The sequence below is a fragment of the Capsella rubella genome, unplaced genomic scaffold (assembly GCF_000375325.1).
Source record: "Capsella rubella cultivar Monte Gargano unplaced genomic scaffold, Caprub1_0 scaffold_1, whole genome shotgun sequence".
NCBI classification, from domain to species: domain Eukaryota; kingdom Viridiplantae; phylum Streptophyta; class Magnoliopsida; order Brassicales; family Brassicaceae; genus Capsella; species Capsella rubella.
The window spans coordinates 12,046,746-12,068,240 of NW_006238923.1; the positions used below are offsets into that span (position 1 = coordinate 12,046,746).

The 21,495-nt window shown below is 32.1% G+C and overlaps 3 protein-coding genes across 4 annotated transcripts; all 3 read left to right on the forward strand.

Moving 5' to 3' along the window:
- Positions 1-1,735: 1,735 nt before the first annotated feature.
- Positions 1,736-2,427, forward strand: LOC111832352. Its single transcript, XM_023788657.1, has 2 exons — positions 1,736-2,154; positions 2,391-2,427. Exons 1-2 carry the CDS (start codon positions 1,736-1,738, stop codon positions 2,425-2,427), a joined length of 456 nt encoding a protein of 151 aa, XP_023644425.1.
- A 3,790-nt stretch (positions 2,428-6,217) lies between these two features.
- LOC17900401 (protein EPIDERMAL PATTERNING FACTOR 2) lies at positions 6,218-7,657 on the forward strand. The gene is made up of 3 exons (XM_006305802.2): positions 6,218-6,343; positions 6,451-6,521; positions 7,279-7,657. Exons 1-3 carry the CDS (start codon positions 6,247-6,249, stop codon positions 7,486-7,488), a joined length of 378 nt encoding a protein of 125 aa, XP_006305864.1. The 5' UTR covers positions 6,218-6,246; the 3' UTR covers positions 7,489-7,657.
- A 7,097-nt stretch (positions 7,658-14,754) lies between these two features.
- LOC17899979 (putative 1-phosphatidylinositol-3-phosphate 5-kinase FAB1D) lies at positions 14,755-21,239 on the forward strand. Of its 2 annotated transcripts, none has more exons than XM_006306524.2 (13): positions 14,755-14,794; positions 15,156-15,276; positions 15,371-15,404; positions 15,486-16,064; positions 16,154-16,298; positions 16,387-16,740; positions 16,883-17,638; positions 17,751-18,085; positions 18,341-18,467; positions 18,689-18,844; positions 18,962-20,236; positions 20,332-20,604; positions 20,692-21,239. In XM_006306524.2, exons 2-13 carry the CDS (start codon positions 15,240-15,242, stop codon positions 20,953-20,955), a joined length of 4,335 nt encoding a protein of 1,444 aa, XP_006306586.1. In that variant the 5' UTR covers positions 14,755-14,794; positions 15,156-15,239; the 3' UTR covers positions 20,956-21,239. The 2 variants fall into 2 exon arrangements, with proteins under 2 accessions (XP_006306586.1, XP_023645157.1); XM_023789389.1 differs by having other exon boundaries at positions 14,779-14,794; positions 15,153-15,276.
- The last annotated feature ends 256 nt before the right edge of the window (positions 21,240-21,495 follow it).

Genomic DNA, 21,495 nt, shown 5'->3' on the forward strand with positions numbered 1-21,495 from the left:
CTCTAGCTAAAATATACGAAATCTTTGTTCTTGGTTTAGGTCCGGTTTACTCAGTTATCTTGGTGTTTTTGGTACATTCGTGTAATAATGAGACATTACTTTATCAAATTGATCATGCTTTTTTAATAACCTGGGTATATTTCCTATATTGAAACCAAAACTTATCCTCAAATTTTATAAACAACTCTAGTAAACGCTGTAATTTGAATGACTTTTATTCCGTTAAAAGGGTTAATTAAATATCAAATATGAAGTCATGCGTTAGGCTCTTGTAGAGTCGTAGGTGGAGTGAAGATGATGCTAATATCATATATGGTTAAACTCTAAAGACTGAGAGAGCAAGAGTACCAAAAGATTCAAATAGTAAAATAATTATTACTTCTAAAATAATTATATTACATATTCTGAAAATATGTCGAGAATCTGAATCATGTATTCGATTCTTAACTGATTTACAGTATTTACTTTTCTAATTTTCCGATTTTGTTTCCATCTTATTTAACTAAATATTTTTCAGAATATATATTCCAAAATATGTTAGGATATATATTCTACATTTTTCAGAACATGTAGTAAATCGTAGGATACATACAATTCTGAATTTTACAGAACATAGAACAATTGAAGAATTTCTATTCTGAATTTCGTAAAACATACAACATTTTGTATTCTAAAACTTTTAGAACACGTTTTTAGTTCTAAAATTCGTAGAACATGTACAAACTGGTAGAATGGATAATCTAATTTTTTCAGAACATGTAAAAATTGCAAAAATCTAAATGTTTTAGAAATAAGAAAACGTATTCTAAACTTTTTGGAACAAAAATCATCTATATGAAAAACTATTATTTTTCAAAAAAAATGAAAAGCAACTTCTTCATATACAATTCATAATGAATTATTAACATTATTTTCTAATTTTCAACTTTTAAAAATGCTTAAAATTTTGATTTATATGTTAATAGGGGTAGTTTAGTCAAGATTGACAATTTCAAATAAAAGGTATAGATAGACAAACTTTTTTAAAAATGTCTCTTTTTCCAATTTTCCCTATAATTTAACTCAAAAACAATTTGAATCAATTTTATTTAATTCATTGTTTAATTAGTTAACAATGAATTTTAATGATGATTTTACGTGGAACTATTAACAACGAGGCAATTGATCCATCGACGTAATCTGAAGAGAATGATTCGGTGGTGCATCAATTTGACGAGAAACATTCAAAGAAAAGATCCATAGCTGTTCCTCTCTCTCGATAAAGGATTAGGGTTCGATGCCCTTTCCCATTAACCACCATAACATATGTATATATACATGAGTGAGTGTATCGTATGTTAGGATATCTAAAGTATCCTACCTTAACATATATGACAATACAAACTACAAAGAGATATGTGTATATCCTAACTTTGTTAGATTAGATATGAATATATCCTTTGTCCAAAAAAAAAAAAAAAAAAAAAAAAGATATGAATATATCCAAATATTTATTGTTATTATTCAATAGTTTCACTTGTACACTATATAAACTCATGTCAAAATGATGAACTCCTCAAAGAGATTTACACAATCTTACATTGTGTTGGACATAGAGAAACTAAACTACGATACTTGAAGAGAGTTGTTTGAAACTCTTTGTCTTACCTTTTGGCGTCATGGGTCATCTCGATGGCTCATCCTCTCCTACGTAGCAGATCAAGACCAATGGAAGGAACACGATGTACTTGTCAATATGTGGATCTACGACACCATCTCTGAATCCATCCTTGAACTTTGGTTAGCAATCAAGAATCTCTTCCGTGACAACAAAGAGGCTCGTGCCTTGCAGCTCGACAACGAGTTGTGTACTCTCTCCGTTGGTGATATCTGCATCCATGATTATTGCAAGAAGCTAAAGTCCCACTCTGACCTCTTTGCTAATGTGGATTCACCTGAACGCACACTAGTGATGCACATACTTAATGGCTTCAATGACAAATTTGATTCAATCATTAATGTCATTATGCACAAGACCCATTTTCCATTGTTCTCTGTGGCCAGATCAATCCTCATCATGGAAGAGGATCGTCTCAAGAAGCTTGTCCGACCTACACCAACCCGCCCTCACCACAACTCCACTTCTGACATACTCTACACGTCTTCTGAGAATCAGTCCCGCTATAACAACAAAAACAATAGAGGTGGACGCAGATGTGGACGTGGAGGCCAACAAAAAAAACATAATTCATTGAACAGAAAATCAAAATTAATAAAAATTCACACGTCAATATTTTTAATCTCATGTACTCTTTTCTAACAAATATATTTGGAAAAGGTATATTGAGACTGAAAATACATTGTATTAGCAAATGATTTCATTGTGGCATAAAGCATTTTTGGATTTATAGAGATGATGGGCTTTACCATATTAATGGGTCTGCATGAAAGATATATAAGTAGCTATCAATTGTATGTTTAACGAAATTTGCGCAATTATCAAAAATCATTTAATTCGTCTACTCAGTTCCATTAACGTAAAACACAAAATAAATAAAAGATCTTCTTTTATCTAATTCCATTAACATAACTTTGAGAAAACAAAAGATCTTTAACCTCGCTACTCTTCAAACTCTTTCTCTATTATTATTTTTTTTTAAATTGCCCTAATCATGAAAATTGATTAAATTTCCAAGCTAACCCCACGAAAGAGCGATTGGATATTAAGGGTCAAGGTTTTGAGTACTTGGATAACTTGTGATGAAATGATAAAGATGGTAATGGTTCTAGCGGATGAAAATGTACCTTTTTATCTTATGAACATAAACCCGAGTCATTTTTAGTTTATGATTCGATTTAGGTTGAAGTATTAAGAGGAACAATTTTTATATAAGGGGATAGAATTGAGATAACTATAGCTTCTCATTTGAATAACTCTGATATCGTAATTAAAATAGAAGATGCTTACTGGTTTGACATCTCGGACTTCAAACTCATCACTCCTATGTTGAGACAGAGGTATATGAACCATCGTGACCAAATCAAAGCCACAACCAAGACTGAAATGATATTTTATTTCCCAGTAGCAGAAAAATACTTTTAAGGTTCTAAATTTTCACCCATGTGGCAAAACAGTTGCTTCAAACTATGTTAATTATAAATCACAGACCATACGATATGTGCTACATAACTGCCAGAGAGTGTTTGCCCAACCGACCGAGTTAGGTGGACCATATTAGTCTTCGTTGGATATTGCTAGTGTTCGTTGGACAGTGTAATCTCAATAAAACAAAATCAGAAGTAAGACAAACCATAAATACTAATGACTAAACCGAATTGTTCGTGCTGTAGCACGGATTGCTACCTAGTATAGATTGTTTTTGTTTTTTACTTTTTATTTTTTTTGTTATATATTTTGCTGTCTTTTAGTCTGTTTGGCAACATCTTTAATATCACATTTTGTTTTGATATGTTTGACTACAGCTTGTGATCCCCTTTTAATAGTATCGATAAATAGCTTTTCATATATATACTGTATATATACATATATATTATAACTTTGAAATTAAATAGTATAAATTTGATGATAAATAGTATAACTTTGAAATACTTATTTTTGAATAAAATCAAATCTAAATAGTTTAAGTAATTTTATTTAAATTCTAGATAATAACTTAAAATACAATAAATACACTTTCTTAGATATATATATTACAATTTTAATTATTTTAAAATGAATGTATATTATTTTAGAAGTTTCAAACGGACCGGTGTAGGAATCAAAATCTGCCGAATAACTTATCTAACTGGGCCGTCCGCAACAAATATCTTTTTTATTTCTCCCGAAGGGCTAGTCTGCTAGATTCGATATCAAAATAATTATCTCCAATCCTACCCTGCTAAGCCCTACTGATTAGCAGGTCCGTGAGTGGATCTAAATAATATAATTTAAAAAAAATTAACATTAACCATTTAAAAATAATTTTTAATCAAAATTAATGAATATATAGATTTTTTACATTTTATTTTTAAACATTAAATTTACTTATCTTATCACATTTTTCAAATATTGAATATATATAACTATGTAAATATACTTATTTCTATCTATTAAAACTGAATTTTTATTAAATATTTGAAGTCCGCCCTCGAACCCACCAATCCGGGGAAACCCAAGTCCACCTGGGCTGGTCTACAAAACCCGCTATTTAACAGGGAAAATATTTAGTTTCCATACTATTTTTTCATTGACAAGTCCCGCTTGACATCTCCATAAATGATAAATAATTTTTTTATTAAAACTAATATTTTTGTCCATTTTCAGCTTGAAATATATATTTTCAAATAATTATAATATTGAATGTAGTTTTCGACGTTTTTATAAAATTTAGTGTGTTTTAAAAAATGTAAGTAACATAAACTCTTTGAAGATGATAAATAAAAGCTTCCTAACTATGAACAAAGTAACCTGAGAATTCCTAAAATAATTAATTTCGTGAGGACTTGACTTTGGAAACACATTAAAATGCTTTATAGACCAAATAACGCCATTAATCAACGAATTTCTTGGACCTAATTGAATTCAACAAAATATCATGGTTCGAAAGTATATGTACCAAAAACTAATTGAAAATTATGTTAACATGCTCATTCGTTGGTGCTTTGGGAGAACCAGAGAAAGGTCATTAAAACCAAGGGCAAGGTTCACGTTTGCATAGACAGGTTACTTTCAAGATGTCTGAACCACTTTTGGCTGCTTCTGTATAGTTCTCTTCTCTGCCCTCTCTCTCTCTCCCATTACCATTGTGAACCTTATGACTACAATTATTAACTATTCCCTTCGTAACTCCTCTTTTGGTCCTACACGCCATATAATAATTTTTATACCTTATCTATACGTATAAAACTTCTCTCTCTAGTCTTTATACAAGTATGCATACCACTAACACCTACACTTAATGCTTGCTCATCATCCATGGCTTACAATATGATTATGAGATCTTCATTATTCACTGACTAAACAAGAGAACATATATATGAGTTACGTACCAAGACAATTGTTTTCACTTATGTGAATACTTATGGCCTCCTTTAAAGGCCATCATTATTGGGGGTTTTTAATTTTGTATCTTAGAAATATTATAGTATTAAAATTAAAAATTTAAGAGGTTAGAGTATCTTAGAATTAATTTTGTATCTTATATAACACACTTTCTTACTCATTAAACTACTTTTTACATTTAATTTAATTACAAAATAATCTAAGATATTATCTAAAATCTCCCCCAATAAGGACCATCTTTAATGAGGAGATTTTTATACGTATAGAGAGAAGTTTTATACGTATAGAGAGAAAAGTTTTATACGTATAGATAAGGGTAAGGACCATGTTAGGAGGCTAAGATATCCCCAATAAAGATGGTCTAAGTCTTTTTAAGAGTAGCACTTTGTGCATAATTATGGTACATTGGTCATAACTTTTGGCTAAGTGTGCCGCTATTTTGTTATTTTGGGTTCGAAAAGTTAAATTTAGGTTTCCAGCCTTTTGAGTTTCTAAGTGAGTGATTTTAGATTTTCACTTACAAGAATTCATTTTTAGTATTTTTAATACGTTATTATATTAGTCATATTTCCATAATTTTATTTATTATACCATTTATAAAAACTACGCTATGTTTTTCTGCTATAAATGTCCATATTTCTTGTAGTGCTTGTGACTAATTGACTTTGCTCATGGAAATTTCTATTGTTTATCCATGGCTATGTGCATAATTGTTTAATTAGTACACAAACTATGGATTTATTAAAAATGTATATACACTGTTGTTATATCCAAAAATTAAATACATTTTCAAACCCTACCATATATATATCTCAACTCAAAGCTTTGTTGATACGTACGTGTACATATGAACAGTTCCTCGAGATTCAAAAACATTCACAAGGCGCGAACCATGTTCACTGATAATTACTAAACGAATGATATTTTTGACGAGAATCATGTGACACTTTCAAAACAGGTGTACCTGATCTTTTCCTTCATCATTTATTATCTCATAACACACACACAATAATACCAATTCTTCTCATCATCATCATCATATATATATAAACACTTGCTCCACCTTTTTTTGTTATCATACTTCTTCACACACTACACAACATACGTAGTCTTCTCTCCATATAGCTCATCTTCTTCTAGAAACTTCTCTTTTTGGAAACCCTCTGTCTCAACCAGAACGTTTTAGCTTTGTTATATATAAAAAGATGGCGAAGAAGTTTCTCCGGACGTTAATGTTAAGCGTCGTCATAGTCTTCGCCGCGTGTTCTTTGGTCGTTAACTCCATTCGCACGCCGCCACTAAGTCCGTCACATCAGTATCTTTTTAATTACTTTTTCTTTGTTATTATTATATTTACTTAATGATTTTTTATATATATTAATGAACTTTATATTTTTGGTATTTTGTAGAAGATACGGTCAATGGCGGAGATAAGAAAAACGCCGATGTAGAACAATCTCAAACTCACCACCACCACAAGGTAGGTTAGGTGCACTTTACATAGAAAAAAATTGATATATATATATATGTATCCTTAAAGATCAAATTTAATATTACACACTTTTTTCTAAATATAGCAACCGCCTTTGATTTTTCAGATAAATTAATGGCAGCAAACCGTGTTTTTCTTTTCATCCTCTTAATTAATTATGGATTTATTGTGTTTTTTTATGGTGACAAAAATAAAATATTTATAATGTTTCGATTTCGGATCGGATTCGGTTCAAAATTTTTCGGATTCGGATAATTCGGATTGGAGATTGTACTATATATTTGGTTTTTTTTAATGATAATTTGGTTTGAATAGATGTTGGATTCGGATCGGTTTTATGAGAAATAAAACTAAGATTTTTTTCAATTGTAATGGAAAATGGTTTCATTTGTAAAAATATTTGGTTAAATTTTATAACAAAAGTAGCTTAACTGTTTTGGATTTAGGCAATTTCGGGCATTTTGCTTTTCCTTAGGTATAAAATTATAACTATATATAGTAAAGATTTTTTATATAAGTTTTTTTAGATTTTCGTCGGATCAAGTTTTTTTTTTATCATTATTATTATTTCTTATACGGATCAAGTTCGATTCAAGTAATTCGGATAAAAAATTATCATACGTTCAGGTTTTATAACTATTTGGTTTGAATATGTAACCATATTATTTGTATTAGTTTCTGATTAGTTGTCAAATATCTGATTTTATGTCTGGTCTTAAAAGTTATTGTATATTTATTTTTCTAGGTGAAAAAAGAAATAACCAAAAAAGGAGGGGTAGAAATGGAAATGTATCCGACAGGATCGAGTTTACCGGATTGTTCATACGCGTGTGGTCCGTGCTCGCCATGTAAACGTGTGATGATTAGTTTCCAATGCTCCGTCGCCGAGTCATGTAGCGTCATCTACAGATGCACGTGCAGAGGACGATACTATCACGTGCCTTCTAGAGCTTAATTAAATCTCCGCCGTCTATTTTTTTTGTTTTCTTTTTTTTTTTGGACGTTTGTGATTACAAAAATCATCAGTTTTGGAGGAATGTACAATAAGCTATGGGCCCTTCTATTATTAATATTGGGCTTTTAAAAGCCTTTTTTAAAGATAGTTGAATACGACTGAGTAAGAAGATGCTCGAGAACCGTCACAGCTCAAAGTCAAATGTTTCGGTTGGCCTTTTAAGCTGTCTCCATCATACCGGTTCAAACCAGAACTCACTTTTATAATCATATGATTAATTTTGGAATTTATATCTTCCTACGTTAATCTAATGTAAAATGTTTAATTATAGTTTAAGCCTTAAAGCAAAGATTAGAATAAAAATTTATTTCTTACAAAAAAGAAAATCATGCTATGTATTTAAACTATTTTTAGTCTCGCTTCCTAAAGTTAAGACCAGGCTATGTTATTTGACAAAAAGAAATTCATTAAAAATGCTTTTTTGATACAGAGAAAAATAAGAAACTTGACTTGTATTAAATTTTGCATTCCAATTTTGAAAAAGAAAGCTTGAAATATAAATATCTAAAAGAAGACATGGTCAATAGTCGAACAAAGAAGATAAAGGGGATGCAACTTGCAATTTATTTGTTGTATTTATATATAAATTACACAAATCAATTAATTTTAATTTATACTATTTTACATAGACTGTGGAAATGGCTTAAATTTGTTTTTTAAAGTCAACATGAAACATCTTAATCTGGAATTTCTAATTTTTCACTTTTTATGAATCCGACGTTTTTTTTTTCTTTTTTAATAACTTAGAAATTTAGAATATATATATATATATATATGTTGTTTCTTTTCATTTTGGCATGAAGATAAATGAAAATGTTTAGAGATAATGAAGCTGCCTAAAAATTGCAAGGCAGGAAACGAATCAGACAGAACCTAACAGATGTGTTAGGTCTTGCAACGAACTTTAAATCTCTCGAGTCGAACAATCAAATCAGTTTATAATTGTAGATAAAATACACGTGTATATACAAGATAAATTATTTATTTTTAGAATATGGTGCACGAGAGAATCATTCGAAAGGATATTCATTTTCACCGACCAGCTTAAAATGTGACTATATGTTAAAAGAGTTTAATTGAAAGAACATATCAAATAGTAAAATACCGTATATTGCATCTTTACAAATTACGCATAAACAAGAAAATCTTAACATTAAAACCAAAAAGAAAAAGAAAACAAATATTTTCTGTTCAAGAAAAAAAAATGGCACATTTTTTGGGAGGCTTCGATTTTTATAATTTATTTTCTAATTACATGGTTTTTTTTTTTTTGAAACAGAATTACATGGTTAAAACAAAGAAAAACTAGTAATTACGTACTAATAATATTTAAGTTTTTAGTATCCATTCAAACTCATTTTACTGTACATAGTTGCATGGTAGAATGGATTTAAATAGTTTTTAAAACAAAGATTTGCGTCTAATTTATACTTTCAAAAAACTAATCTATATTTATATAACTTTTAAACACATGCAGAAGATTTAAAATAAATTCAAACTCCACTTTTAAATATAATTTATCATCCTCGTTCAAATTCATTATAATTTATTAGAATAAATTACAGAATTGGGCATTTTTATGATAGAAATTATAGAATTAAGGACTTCTGTCCGTGATTACAGAAATGAGCATTTCTATTTGAATGAAAATATCGTTTTGCCCTTCTTATATTATTGTTTAGAAAAGAAAAAAAAATCATCTTTTTCCTTTTGCCGATGAACTAGATGATGGTGATAAGATGATGAGATCCGAAAATGTTGATGAGATGGGATGATTTATGATTAGAACACTTGGGTTGACAAGATAATATCCTTTTAGGGTTTAGATTTCTTCTTCCAAAAAAAAAAGTTGAATTAATTAGATCTGAGATGGTGTCGGTGGTGGAGCGGAGATGGTGTCGGTGGTGGAGCGGAGATGGTGTTGATGGATGACAATATGGAGAAGCCATGGTTGTTGTCGGAAGGAGACGAGCGTTTCCAACGACAAAAGGAGAAAGAAGAAGAGAAGGAAGAAGAAGATAGAAGGTCAAAACTGTCTTTTTGCTTTAACAAAAATGCCCAAATCCGAGAGCACGGGTAGAAATGCCCAGTTTCAAAGTTTTTTGGGAATAAATGCCCATTTTAATAAAAAACCCTAATTTATTATCCTCGTTCGAATGCCAAATTAAAGTATGGTTCCATGTGTTCTTCACTTCTTCTACCACGAGAACAAATTGGTTGAATACATAATACGGATCGAAAATAAAAGACAATGGTTTTGTCACTTAGTTATGACAAAAAATTATATAATTTGCGTGATGGGTAGGTAACATGCCTCCATTTTTCTTTTATTTTTAATTTGATAACATGAATTTCCAACATTTTTGGATTGTATCAAAACAAATTAAATTTTTTTAACTCTCGTTTTCACATCAACAACACATAATCATTTAAAATGTTATTTTCAAATTTCAACCCAACATAAATATGTATTTATCCATTTTTATATACAAATTTCATCGATCTTTCAGTATCAGATATAAATATATATATTTTCAATATCAGCCAATATTACACTTTATGAATCACTATACTAACATAATATATTTAACAAACTAAGTTGTTGTAATAAATATTTTCCAAATATATAATTTATAATAACTGTTATTTAAGATAGTTTTCGTGTAAAAATATTCTCATTTTTAATGTATTTTAAGCTAAAAATAACTATTTCTCTTCTACTAAAAATTAACAATATATATGTAACATAAAATATCCAATAATATTTTTAGGCTTTATTAGTCACATCCTCTACTCTCTTTATTCTCTAATCTCTTTATATATTTAAGAATGAAATCCATTTAAACGATATTGGCATATACTAATTAATCTTCTATACGTAGTTTACCAAAAGAGTACACTCTAAACTACTTGTATATTGCAGTTTCGTCTATGACACGGATCAAATAACTAAGCCAAGGCTATAAAAATGACGACGTACAAGCATGGGTTTGCCACGTGTTGTGTTGAATAGGTTGTCGTGTTCTTCTTCTCTCGTTTCAAACCATTGATCTCTCAAATTCTCAAAACAATCCAAGTCAAGCTATAGCTAACGTGGTAAGATCTCAATGGATCACTAGGCTATGTTCGTAATGGGCTCATGGTCGTTTTGATGTCCTCAAAAACGTATACTATTCACTAATCACAAGTCAGTGAATCACTAAATCAATGATTGAATGTATTCTACAATTGATTGTAACGATTGAATGATTGAACAATAAAATAAAACTTTGTTGGTGAGTATTTGTTATAATATACATGTCGTGATTGATTATAAATTTATAATAATATAGATATACGATAAGATAATTTTTTTTCATATATAGATACATAGAAACATTTAAATTAAAATTTGGTTTAATAGGTATAATGTTTATATTGCTTACGGATTTATCGATTTAATTTTGTAGATCCCTTTATTTTTTTGATTATTTAGGCTTTGAATGGTTACTAGATTTTTAAGTAGTTTTGGCTTTAGTTTTTTCTAAAAATCTGATTTACTTCCGTTCAAGATTTTGCAAAATTGGTTTCCCTAATAATAGGAGAATCTAGTTATGGGAAATGTTTTTTGAGATTGGAGATTGGAGATAGCTTATACTCAATAACATATATCCTTTGAGTTTGGATGGTACAAAGTTTTCTTGTATATATATAAACTAGAATATATGAGATATCACGATTCACAAATATAAAATTTAAAGATTTGAATTATTAAAAATAAATCAAAAGTTTGCAGTGCATAATGTCTTAATAAATATATATTGTAAATGATTAAACAATAAATAGAATACACAAATACCATAAATGAGAACAAAGCAAATATATAAATTGATACATTATTTACTATTTTTGGCAAGGCCCATTTTATATGATGTATATCATATATACATATATGGTCACCAAAAGATTGAAAAAAGCCAAAATGGTCAGGATTTAAGAACTAGAAATTAAGCCAAAAAGCCTAAGCCATGACTTTATAAGACAAAATAAATGTCTTATGAAGATTTTGAAAATTTAGAAACTCTTAGTGATATGATATGATATGATATGATATGTTGGGTTTAAAACTAGATCAATTCTTAATTTTATATACTTTGCAAAAATACTCTATTTGTAATTTTCAATAATGAATTTTTTTTATTTCATAGGCAACTTAATAATCTTGAAATTTTATAAGTATTTTTATATATATTTATGGTAGAATTATTTTATAAGAATTAAAATGTATTTATTTATTTTTTTCAAAATTTAGGGGGGGGGGGGTTATTGAAAATGTTTCCTAACTCGAATTAACAGTAGTTGAACTATATTAAGGGGGAATTATTGGTTTATGGATTTGTAAATCCACATAGAATTTGTGAATCCTTATTATTTATGAAATCGAAATACATGGATTTTGAAATAACATGTTTTATCCTTGGATTTGAATCCTTCTATTTTACACTATCAAATCCTTTCAAATCCCTTTAAAACATACTGCGGATTTTAAAATCCAAAAACAAATCACTAAAAGAATAACATAGGATTTTAACTAGAATTTATAAATCATACAACCAATAACACATAATTTTGATAGTTATTTTAAAATCAATGATTGAATAACATAGGATTTTTGTTTGGATTTTCAAATCCATCAAAATCAATGATCCAATAACTTCCCCTAAGCATGTAGGCTAGTGCAACATACACAGCTTCCATTGACTTCATGTCCATTGCCATATCAATAAACCCTAAACTAAGATTACATGAGATTAGCGAACTATGCGTTTTCTTTACCTTTAGGTTTTCGTAAGTTTGGTTTATCTGTCGGTGTTGTGAATTCGATTGTGTTTGAGGATGCTAATGGGTTTGTGCATCCTAGATTCGTTTTATTTTAAAGACTTTCTAGTAAATTATGGGAGACCTAGTCTTCCTCCTTTTACCAAAAAAAAAAAAAAGATTGCATGAGATTACAATTGTTGGAAAATCAAACCAAAAGTTAAAGTTTACTCACAATTGAAATCAAAACTCCTTCTCGCTAGCATTTCAAACCATCTTCTTTCGAGCGTCTGTATAGTCTGTATTGGTCACGTGTATAAGGAAGCTAATCTTCTTGCAAATAGTTTAGCTAACTATGCGTTTACTCTTCAGTTAGGTTTTCATTCTTTGGTTACAACTCTAGAATCAGAATCAGTTAGCTTTATTGAATTAGAAGATACGATTGGATACTCAATTTCACGGATGTTTTTTGTAATTTTATGTTTGCTTAATAAACTGGGAGACATTGTCTCACCTCTTCTACCAAATTAGAAAAGCATTTCAAACCATCGTCTTTCTCTCTTAGGCCACCACCATGTTTCTCTCTTTCAACCACCTCAAACATTTTTCCATCACTTTCTCATTTGGACCAAAATCAATCTTTACAACATCAAACCTAAGGTTTCCTAAAAAGTTCATAAGATATCTTTTGTTTGGGATAATCTACTTTTCTAATTGAATCATCTCTTTTATTTTATTTATATTTTCATCTTAAAGTGCTTTATAAATAAACTGACACATCGTACACTATATTTTTTCAATATATACGACTATAATTGTTAAGAATATATGGTCATAAATACTATATAATAATAACTACATATAATGTATTTAAGAAAATTTAGTGTATATGACTATATTGTTGTTTATTTCTTTTTCTGTTCTTGAAATTGAAGTAATTATTTTTAGAGTTCATTTATAATATTTACCACATTGTAAGTTTTGATATTGTCTGCTACACATGCTAATTGATTTCCTGCTAGCCTGTAATTGGTTCTAAAATAATATTTGTAATTGGTCAAGAATTTATAAAATTAAGTGAATTATTTTTATAAATTATTAATTTAGTGATAACTTTTATAAAATAATAAAATATCTTTGTCTCGAAAGTACAAATTCACATAAGTTTGACTGCACGTTTGTAATGCTTTATCATTCATAAAAATCACGCCTTGGTTCCTGACTAACGTTTATTTTGTTTTTGGTATTTAGTAATTTAGTTCTTGTAATTTTGAACTTTTTATGCAGTGTAATTTTGTTTTTAGATAGTACGTACAAATCATAAAACGAGCACATAAGTTTGACTGCACGTTTGTAACGCTTTATCATTCATAAAAATCACGCCTTGGTTCTTGACTAACGTCTATTTTGTTTTTGGTATTTAGTAATTTAGTTCTTGTAAATTTGAACTTCTATGCAGTGTAATTTTGTTTTTAAATAATACGTACAAATCATAAAACGAGCAACGCGTTACCTTGTTATTTTATTAGTTATTTATATATATCATTCCAAATTTCTTGAAAAAAGAAAACTGTTAATACAAATGAATATGCAGTAGAAAGACAATAATCATGAACTACTAAATTTTGTTTTTAGATAATACGTACAAATCATAAAACGTGTAACGCGTTACATTATTAATTTTATTAGTTATTTATCTCATACCAAAGTTTTTGAAAAATAAAATTTTTAATACAAATGAAATTCTCAATATTTTGAAAAAAAAAATCCTAAACTACTTAATTTCTTCTTAAATAAAATTATAACTCTATTTTTTTTTACAATTTCATCAGCCATCTTACTTCGTTGATCGTACGTACATACACTATGTATATCCATTGAATTTAAGAAATCTATTTAGTCAAAAAACATAGAATAAACGAGCAACTATTCATATAAAAAAAAAAAATGTGACTACACATCTCTTTTTTTTTTTTTGTGTCTTCTTAGATATATGTAAACAGATTTAACGGTCAAGACGAAAAAGAAATATATAAAAAAAAATGTTTCACAAGTTTTTTATTTTATTCAATTGAAGAAAACAATAAAATAAAAAATCGTTTTAATACAAAGAGAAAAAAAAAACTTGTAGTAAAAAGGGAAGTGGAGCCCACATGTTTTAAAATACAATAAAAATGAAAAATAAATATTCTCTTCTTTCTTCTCATTCTTCCCTTTCGTCTTCAAAAACAACAAACTTGGTCTCTCTTCTTTCTTCTTCTTCTTCTTCTTCACCGTCGAGACTTTGTTTCCTCTCATTTCCTCTCTCAAAGACCAAATCACACACAAAGCTTTCAATTCCTTCTTCTTCTTCTCTCTTTTGGTTTCACAGTGAATGTTTTGTGTTTCTTCTTCTTCTTCTTCTTCTTCCTCTTAAAATCTCTGCTTCTTCTTCTCTTTTGCTTCCGCCGTGAGTCATTCTCATCTCTCTCTCTCTCTGCTTCTTTTTTTTTTCCTTTCTCCGTTTTGATTTCCCCGACGACATCAATTTTTTGATTGTTTTTTTTTTCCGAAATCGATTTTTAATTTCTGTCTCGTGTTCTTCAGTAGAGTTTTGTGTTTACAGAGAGATTTGATTTATTAAAATTTTCCAAAATCTTTTAGATCTTCTCCCGAAATTTCTGTGTTTTATGTTTTAGGCAAACTCTGAGATATATCAGATCATAATCTCCGTCGGTCGATATTTTCTTTTCCTTTTTTTTTTTCCTTCTAAGATTTGTGATTTTTGGTAGATTTAATATAATGATTGATTTTGGTTTTGTACTAAGTAGGTGGTGGCTACTTCTCGTGTTCTTGGTCCAGTGGACCGTAGTATTGGTTTGTTAACTACACAAGGCGTTGTTCAGACTCCATTGATGACTACGCCTACTAGTAGTGAACGCTCTCTCTCAGGTATGGTTTTTCTTGTTCTGTATGTGACTGGAAAATCCGAAAATGTCGAAAAACCCGTAAATGTTGATCTTTTTGGGTTATTGTTTTTTGTTAGGTGAGTGTTCTGTTGATGGAAGCTCTTATGATAGGTAAGACCAATGAACATGACTCTTTTTATGTAGTGGTGTTTAACAATATGGTTGGTTGAGATTAGTGTTGATCGTTGTCAGGGGTAATGAAGATGAGTGTTCAAGTCATAGTAGTCAAGAAGATGTGGAGTGTAATAAGGTAGATCGTTTAGAGCGTAAGTCCAAGAGTATGCCGAGCGATATTCTAAACATATTGGACGAGAAGTCGAAAGAAAACAGTGTTGAGAATGTGCAGTTCTTGTCGGATCGTGAAGATGATAGCGATGTTCCAGTTTGGGAGCCTCCTGAACCGGAGAATCCTGAAGATGAAGTGGATGGAGTTTTTGCTGATGATGATGATGATTGTTGTGATGGTTCTGAGTGGAGTAAAGCAAGTTTGTTAGGGGATGGTAAAGATGAGAGTAGTGAAAAGAGAAACTTTTATGAAGAGAACCAAAGAGTTATGCTCGAAGAGGCTGATTCGAAGTTTAAGTTTGTTGTGAGTCAACTTATTAAGTCGGGTGGGTTTACTAGTGAAGAAAGTGAGTACTGGTTTGAGATAGTTGCTAGGTTGTGTTGGGAGGCTGCTTCACTGTTGAAGCCAGCAAGTGATGGCAAACAGGTTGATCCGACTGAGTACATTAAAGTGAAATGCATAGCTACTGGTTCTTGCAATGACAGGTATTACAGTTTACCTATTGTTTGCTTAGACTTTGGTTTCCATCTACTGGTACTCTCCTAATAATTGATTCATCTTTTGCAATTTGCAGTCAAGTTTTCAAAGGCCTGGTTTTCAAAAAACATGCTGCTCTTAAACACATGGCAACTAAGTATGAGCGTCCTAAAATAATGTTAGTCGAAGGAGTACTTGGCCATCCAATAAGTGGATTCTCTTCTCTCCAGTCAGTGAATCAGGTAAGGGGGAGCAACGTAACTTGGCATTCACCAGTTTGAAAGCTTTTCATTTGGTAATATCTGATTTCTTTTTGACTATTGCCAACAGGACGAAGGCTATCAAGTGAAGTATGTGAAGCCTGTTGTTGATATCATAGAAGCTTCTAAGCCTGATGTCATGCTGGTGGAAAAGTCTGTTTCACGTGATATCCAAAAGTCTATTCTTGATAAAGGTGTCACTCTGGTGTTTGACATGAAGCTCCACCGTCTACAGAGAATTTCTCGGTGCATTGGTTCACCGATTTTTTCAGTTGACTCTATGTCTGGTCAGAAGTTAAAGCACTGTGATTCCTTTCGCATTGAGAAAATCGTCGAGGAGCATAATGCTGCGGGTGAAGCTGAGAAGAAGCCAACTAAAACGCTCATGTTTTTAGAGGGTTGTCCTACCCGCCTTGGCTGCACGGTGAGTTCTTGATTGATTGTTGAGTATCATCAGTACAACTGACTATTTTTTTTCCAAAATTTGAATTTGTGACGTTGACCTTAGAGTTTCTTGTGGTCTACCCATGACTTTTATCTGACTTTGACATTTTTATATGTGGCAGATTTTACTTAAAGGATACCACAGTGATAGGTTGAAGAAGGTCAAAGAAGTAGTACAATATTCATTCATCCTTGCATATCATCTAATGCTGGAGGCTTCTTTCCTTGCTGATCGGTATACAATGTTCTCAACCATCTTTTCAAAGGAAGCTACATCATGCGTTGTGGAAATAGAAAAACTTCCACTGTCTCCTTCTCCTCGTGGATCTGCCTTCAAACCAGTTGATATTCCTTTGTCTAATGGATTCGATGAACAATCCATTCAGATAAATGGGGATGCAGATGGTGAGAAAGATGAAACCCGGGAATCAGATGGAGATCCTGTCTTCTCTCACGAGCCATATAATCCAGTTATTTTCACTGGCTTCTCATCTTTGTCTGCCAAACTAAGTAAATATTTAGGCTTTGTTCAAAATCAGGAGTCAGTTCCAGTTTCTGTGGATACAGATGCATCAAATATCAGCAATCTTGATACAATATTGGAATCAGTGGAAGATACTGCAGAAAAGGAAGAGACTAAACCAGCTGAGTTACTTGATCCTGGACTACCAGTAAATACGAGTTCAGATGATGGAGACAGGTCGCAAACGGAGAATGATATTGAGAGCACATTGGAGCCTCAGAGTATATTGGTTCTAGTGTCTAAGAGGAATGCACTCAGGGGGATAATGTGTGACCAAAGGCATTTTTCACACATAAAGTTTTACAAGCACTTTGATGTTCCCTTGGAAAGATTCCTGCGCGATATGTTTAATCAGGTTCGACTTCGTTGCTCTTGTCAATTTATAAATAGAATGATGATTTGTTCTTTTGCCTAGGTTCATATGTATTAGTAGCTCAAATTTGTTTTTGAAACTGTTCATGATGCAGAAAAACCTATGCCAAACATGCGACGAAATTCCGGAAGCACATTTGTACTATTATGCTCATAACAATAAGCAACTAACAATCCAAATCAAGCGAATTTCTAAAGCAAAATGTCTAGCTGGTGAGGAAAAGGGAAAAATCTGGATGTGGAGTCGTTGTGGGAAGTGTAAAAAGAAGAACGGGTCTCGGAGATCAACAAAACGAGTGCTGATATCAACTGCTGCTCGTAGCTTGTCATTTGGAAAGTTTTTGGAACTTAGTTTTTCTCAGCAGACTTTTCTGAATAGATCATCTCGCTGCGGACACTCTTTCGACAGGGACTTCCTTCACTTCTTTGGGTATGGTTTCTTAACTTTCTTCTATCTATACTGCTCTGCATGTAGCTTCACATGTTCTTACCAAGTAATTAAGTATCATTTACTCTATAATATAGGCTTTTGAAATAGTGACATCTACATATCCTAGGAGAATTGGGACCAAGATTTGTTTAATGCTTAGATTTTTTTAAAATGTCGATTTTCGTAACCTGGATGATGTTTTGCGAGCTGTCACTATCTTTAATTATGTATCTTGAAAATCGTACACAACTGCAGATTAGGCTCCATGGTTGCTATGCTCAGTTACTCCCAAGTCACATCCTACACAGTGTCCCTGCCACCCATGAAGCTGGTATCTAGCATTTTAATCAAAGCGGGCTGGCTTGAGAAAGAATTTCATGGAGTAAGTTTCTACTCTGCGTAAATAGTGTTGCAGCTATATTCATCATACATTGTGGTAGTGACAAATATTGCAGTTTAATTTGGCATCATCAGCTGTTTGTTCAGTTTACATTTTCTGCCAAATAGCATGTCTTGCTTGAGATGAGGGCTGGCCTTAAAAATGCAAAATCAATACGCAAGATGATCAGTTTTGTGCTGATTTTTTTCGATTTCCTTCTTCAGGTATTCACTAAAGGGATCTCCTTGTTCGAGGACGCTGGTGGTTTTCTGAAGAGACTAAGATCGCAATTCAAAAATTCAGAGCTCAGCTACCAGTGTGCACACAAACTCCTTACTAACATTGAGGAGTTGCTGAATCACGAGCGCGGCATATTTGAGGTTAGCTTTGTAACAATTGAATATGGTATACAACTATCTATGTTAAGTTCTAGAGACAAGCTTACTAGTATCTATAATTCATACTTTTTTGGACACATCCTTATTGCCTACAAATAGGAAAGCATCAGGAACTCGTTTGACAAGGCTAAAACCATAGATGATGTTTCGCATAGACTGCTCCGCTTAAACCGCTTGCGGTGGGACCTTGTGCTTCAAGCTCTCATCTGGAACTACCGGTTGCAGTCTCTGGTTTTATCTGATCGTTTGCTACCTTCAAGGGAACAAGATTTGAAGACTGTTTCCAAGTCTGGAATGACCAAATATGAAAATGATGAAAAATCTTCTGATTCTGGTAGCAATGGAGGCATGGACACTCCACTTGTTGAAGACAAAGAAATACCAATCATTGGTGCTTCTGTTGGGGACAATGATCAAATGGAAGAATCGTATGTGCCTGAAGACAATGAATTGCGAACTCCGAGCAGCTCCATCCCCAGTACAACATCTCCCACCAACAATCATTTTGACACTCATTTGGCTGTTAGTGTCTATCCAACCAACGAACAAGAAGGAGAGAAATCAATTCCAATTACTGGAGATTCACTGGAAGGTGAGGTTGTTGCCTCTAATGGACCACACATCTTAGGTTGGGATGAATGGTTTTGGTTGCCATTTGAAGAGCTACGCACGAAGAGCGTTGTCGATATTGAGAAGGAATACTTGTTAAAGTTTGAGTATGTAAACAATTTCACCCAAGAAAACCTGCAGACGGTGAATCAGATAATCACTGAGGAAGGTTCTCGTCTACGCATCTCTTTAAGGGATGATGATTTTATTGTCTCAGACTATGAAGACGAGCTCTCCAGCCTAATTGCTTGTGCGCTTGCCCACCTGTACACTGATGAGAACAGACAGCCTCTAGCAAGGTGTATACATGGGTCTCTTCAAGGGTTCTTGGATAAAGATCAAGATCCCAAGCAAACTGCTGAACGTGAGGTTTCCCGTTACTCGAGTGAGAGTACAAATCGGTTGGAAACATTACCCCCTCCAGAGGTCATTGTTAATTTTGGGTCACTAAAATCAATTGGAAAACCCAAATACTCTATAGTGTCCCTATATGCAGAGGATTTCCGCGAACTCAGAACACGGTGTTGCTCATCAGAGCTCGATTATATAGCTTCACTAAGTCGCTGTAAGCCATGGGATGCTAAGGGTGGTAAGAGCAAATCCGTGTTCGCTAAGACTTTGGATGACAGGTTCATCGTAAAAGAGATCAAGAAGACAGAGTACGAATCATTTGTGACATTTGCTCCAGAGTATTTCAAATACATGAAGGACTCTTATGATCTAGGCAACCAAACTTGTCTTGCCAAAGTTCTTGGGATTCATCAGGTAATGTCTCTAGAATCAGTTTTTGATAATACGACCGTTATAACTTTTAAATAGGGCTTTAGTTTGAAGGATCTTTGATTGATTGTTATTTCCAGGTAACTGTAAGGCAGCCAAAGGGTGGCGGGAAAGAGATACGGCACGACCTCATGGTCATGGAGAATCTTAGCTTTGGCAGAAAAATCACTCGCCAGTACGATCTCAAAGGCGCTCTGCACGCTCGGTTTACAGCCACTACTGCTAATGGCGCAGACGATGTTCTATTGGATCAGAACTTTGTCAATGACATGAACAAATCCCCGCTTTACGTTAGCAAAACATCGAAACAAAATCTCCAAAGAGCGGTTTACAACGACACCAGCTTCCTAACTGTGAGTTTTCTTTTGTCATATCTCTTTTCTCTATCAGTACACTTTGTCATATATGCTCATATAGTCTATTGTGTAAACGAATCGCAGAGCATAAACGTGATGGACTACTCTTTGCTAGTTGGAGTTGATGATGAGAATCATGAGCTAGTGTGTGGGATCATTGACTATCTCAGACAATACACATGGGACAAGCAGCTAGAGACATGGGTGAAATCGTCTCTGGTGGTACCAAAGAATGTGCAGCCGACAGTGATCAGCCCGATCGATTACAAGACGAGGTTCAGGAAGTTCATGAAGACGCATTTCTTATGCGTTCCAGATCAGTGGTGCGAGGAAGGAGAAGACTCTTGAAGACATAAAGCAAATATGATTAGTAGCTTTGGAAACAGAAGATGTTTTGATTATCTCTACCCGGTCTATATCTTTCTCATATATCTATATATAATTTATTTTGACCAAAAAAAGAAAGAAAAAATATATATATATTCTATTATATGATTCTTTTATTTGATTGAACTTCACTTGTATATAGAGACAAGTCCAGTATTGCATCTACCCCTGTGATTGTGCAGTTTTTTTAGCAAGCTTATGGGGTAGATTTTATTGATTGGATTGTCTCTGTCTTTTGTCTTTTATCCAATTTCATTGAAAGACAGATACATGCAAGTGAAAAGGCATTTGAAAGTATTGTTTTTGTATAAGAAAGAAAAAGAAGTGATTATTGTTACATTGTTTGTCAAAATATCAAAATCACTTAAAATTCTACTTTGAATATTATCCTCTAATGTTTTGTAACTTCAAGTCACTAGCCTAACTGCTATAACTTTCAGTCCATGATCGATAAGTTATATTGAAAATGAATCTAGAAAGCAAAATCAAACAATCAAATCA

Excerpts from the sequence above, each read along its gene's own strand:
- LOC111832352 (XM_023788657.1), top strand. The coding sequence starts at position 1,736 with ATGTGGATCTACGACACCATCTCTGAATCCATCCTTGAACTTTGGTTA. Across the intron at positions 2,155-2,390 it reads TACACGTCTTCTGAGAATCA|AGATGATGGGCTTTACCATA; the intron begins GTCCCGCTATAA and ends TTGGATTTATAG.
- LOC17900401 (XM_006305802.2), top strand. The coding sequence starts at position 6,247 with ATGGCGAAGAAGTTTCTCCGGACGTTAATGTTAAGCGTCGTCATAGTC. Across the intron at positions 6,344-6,450 it reads CATTCGCACGCCGCCACTAA|AAGATACGGTCAATGGCGGA; the intron begins GTCCGTCACATC and ends GGTATTTTGTAG. Across the intron at positions 6,522-7,278 it reads AAACTCACCACCACCACAAG|GTGAAAAAAGAAATAACCAA; the intron begins GTAGGTTAGGTG and ends TTATTTTTCTAG.
- LOC17899979 (XM_006306524.2), top strand. The coding sequence starts at position 15,240 with ATGACTACGCCTACTAGTAGTGAACGCTCTCTCTCAG. Across the intron at positions 16,741-16,882 it reads CTACCCGCCTTGGCTGCACG|ATTTTACTTAAAGGATACCA; the intron begins GTGAGTTCTTGA and ends TATATGTGGCAG. Across the intron at positions 18,468-18,688 it reads TTGAGAAAGAATTTCATGGA|GTATTCACTAAAGGGATCTC; the intron begins GTAAGTTTCTAC and ends TTCCTTCTTCAG.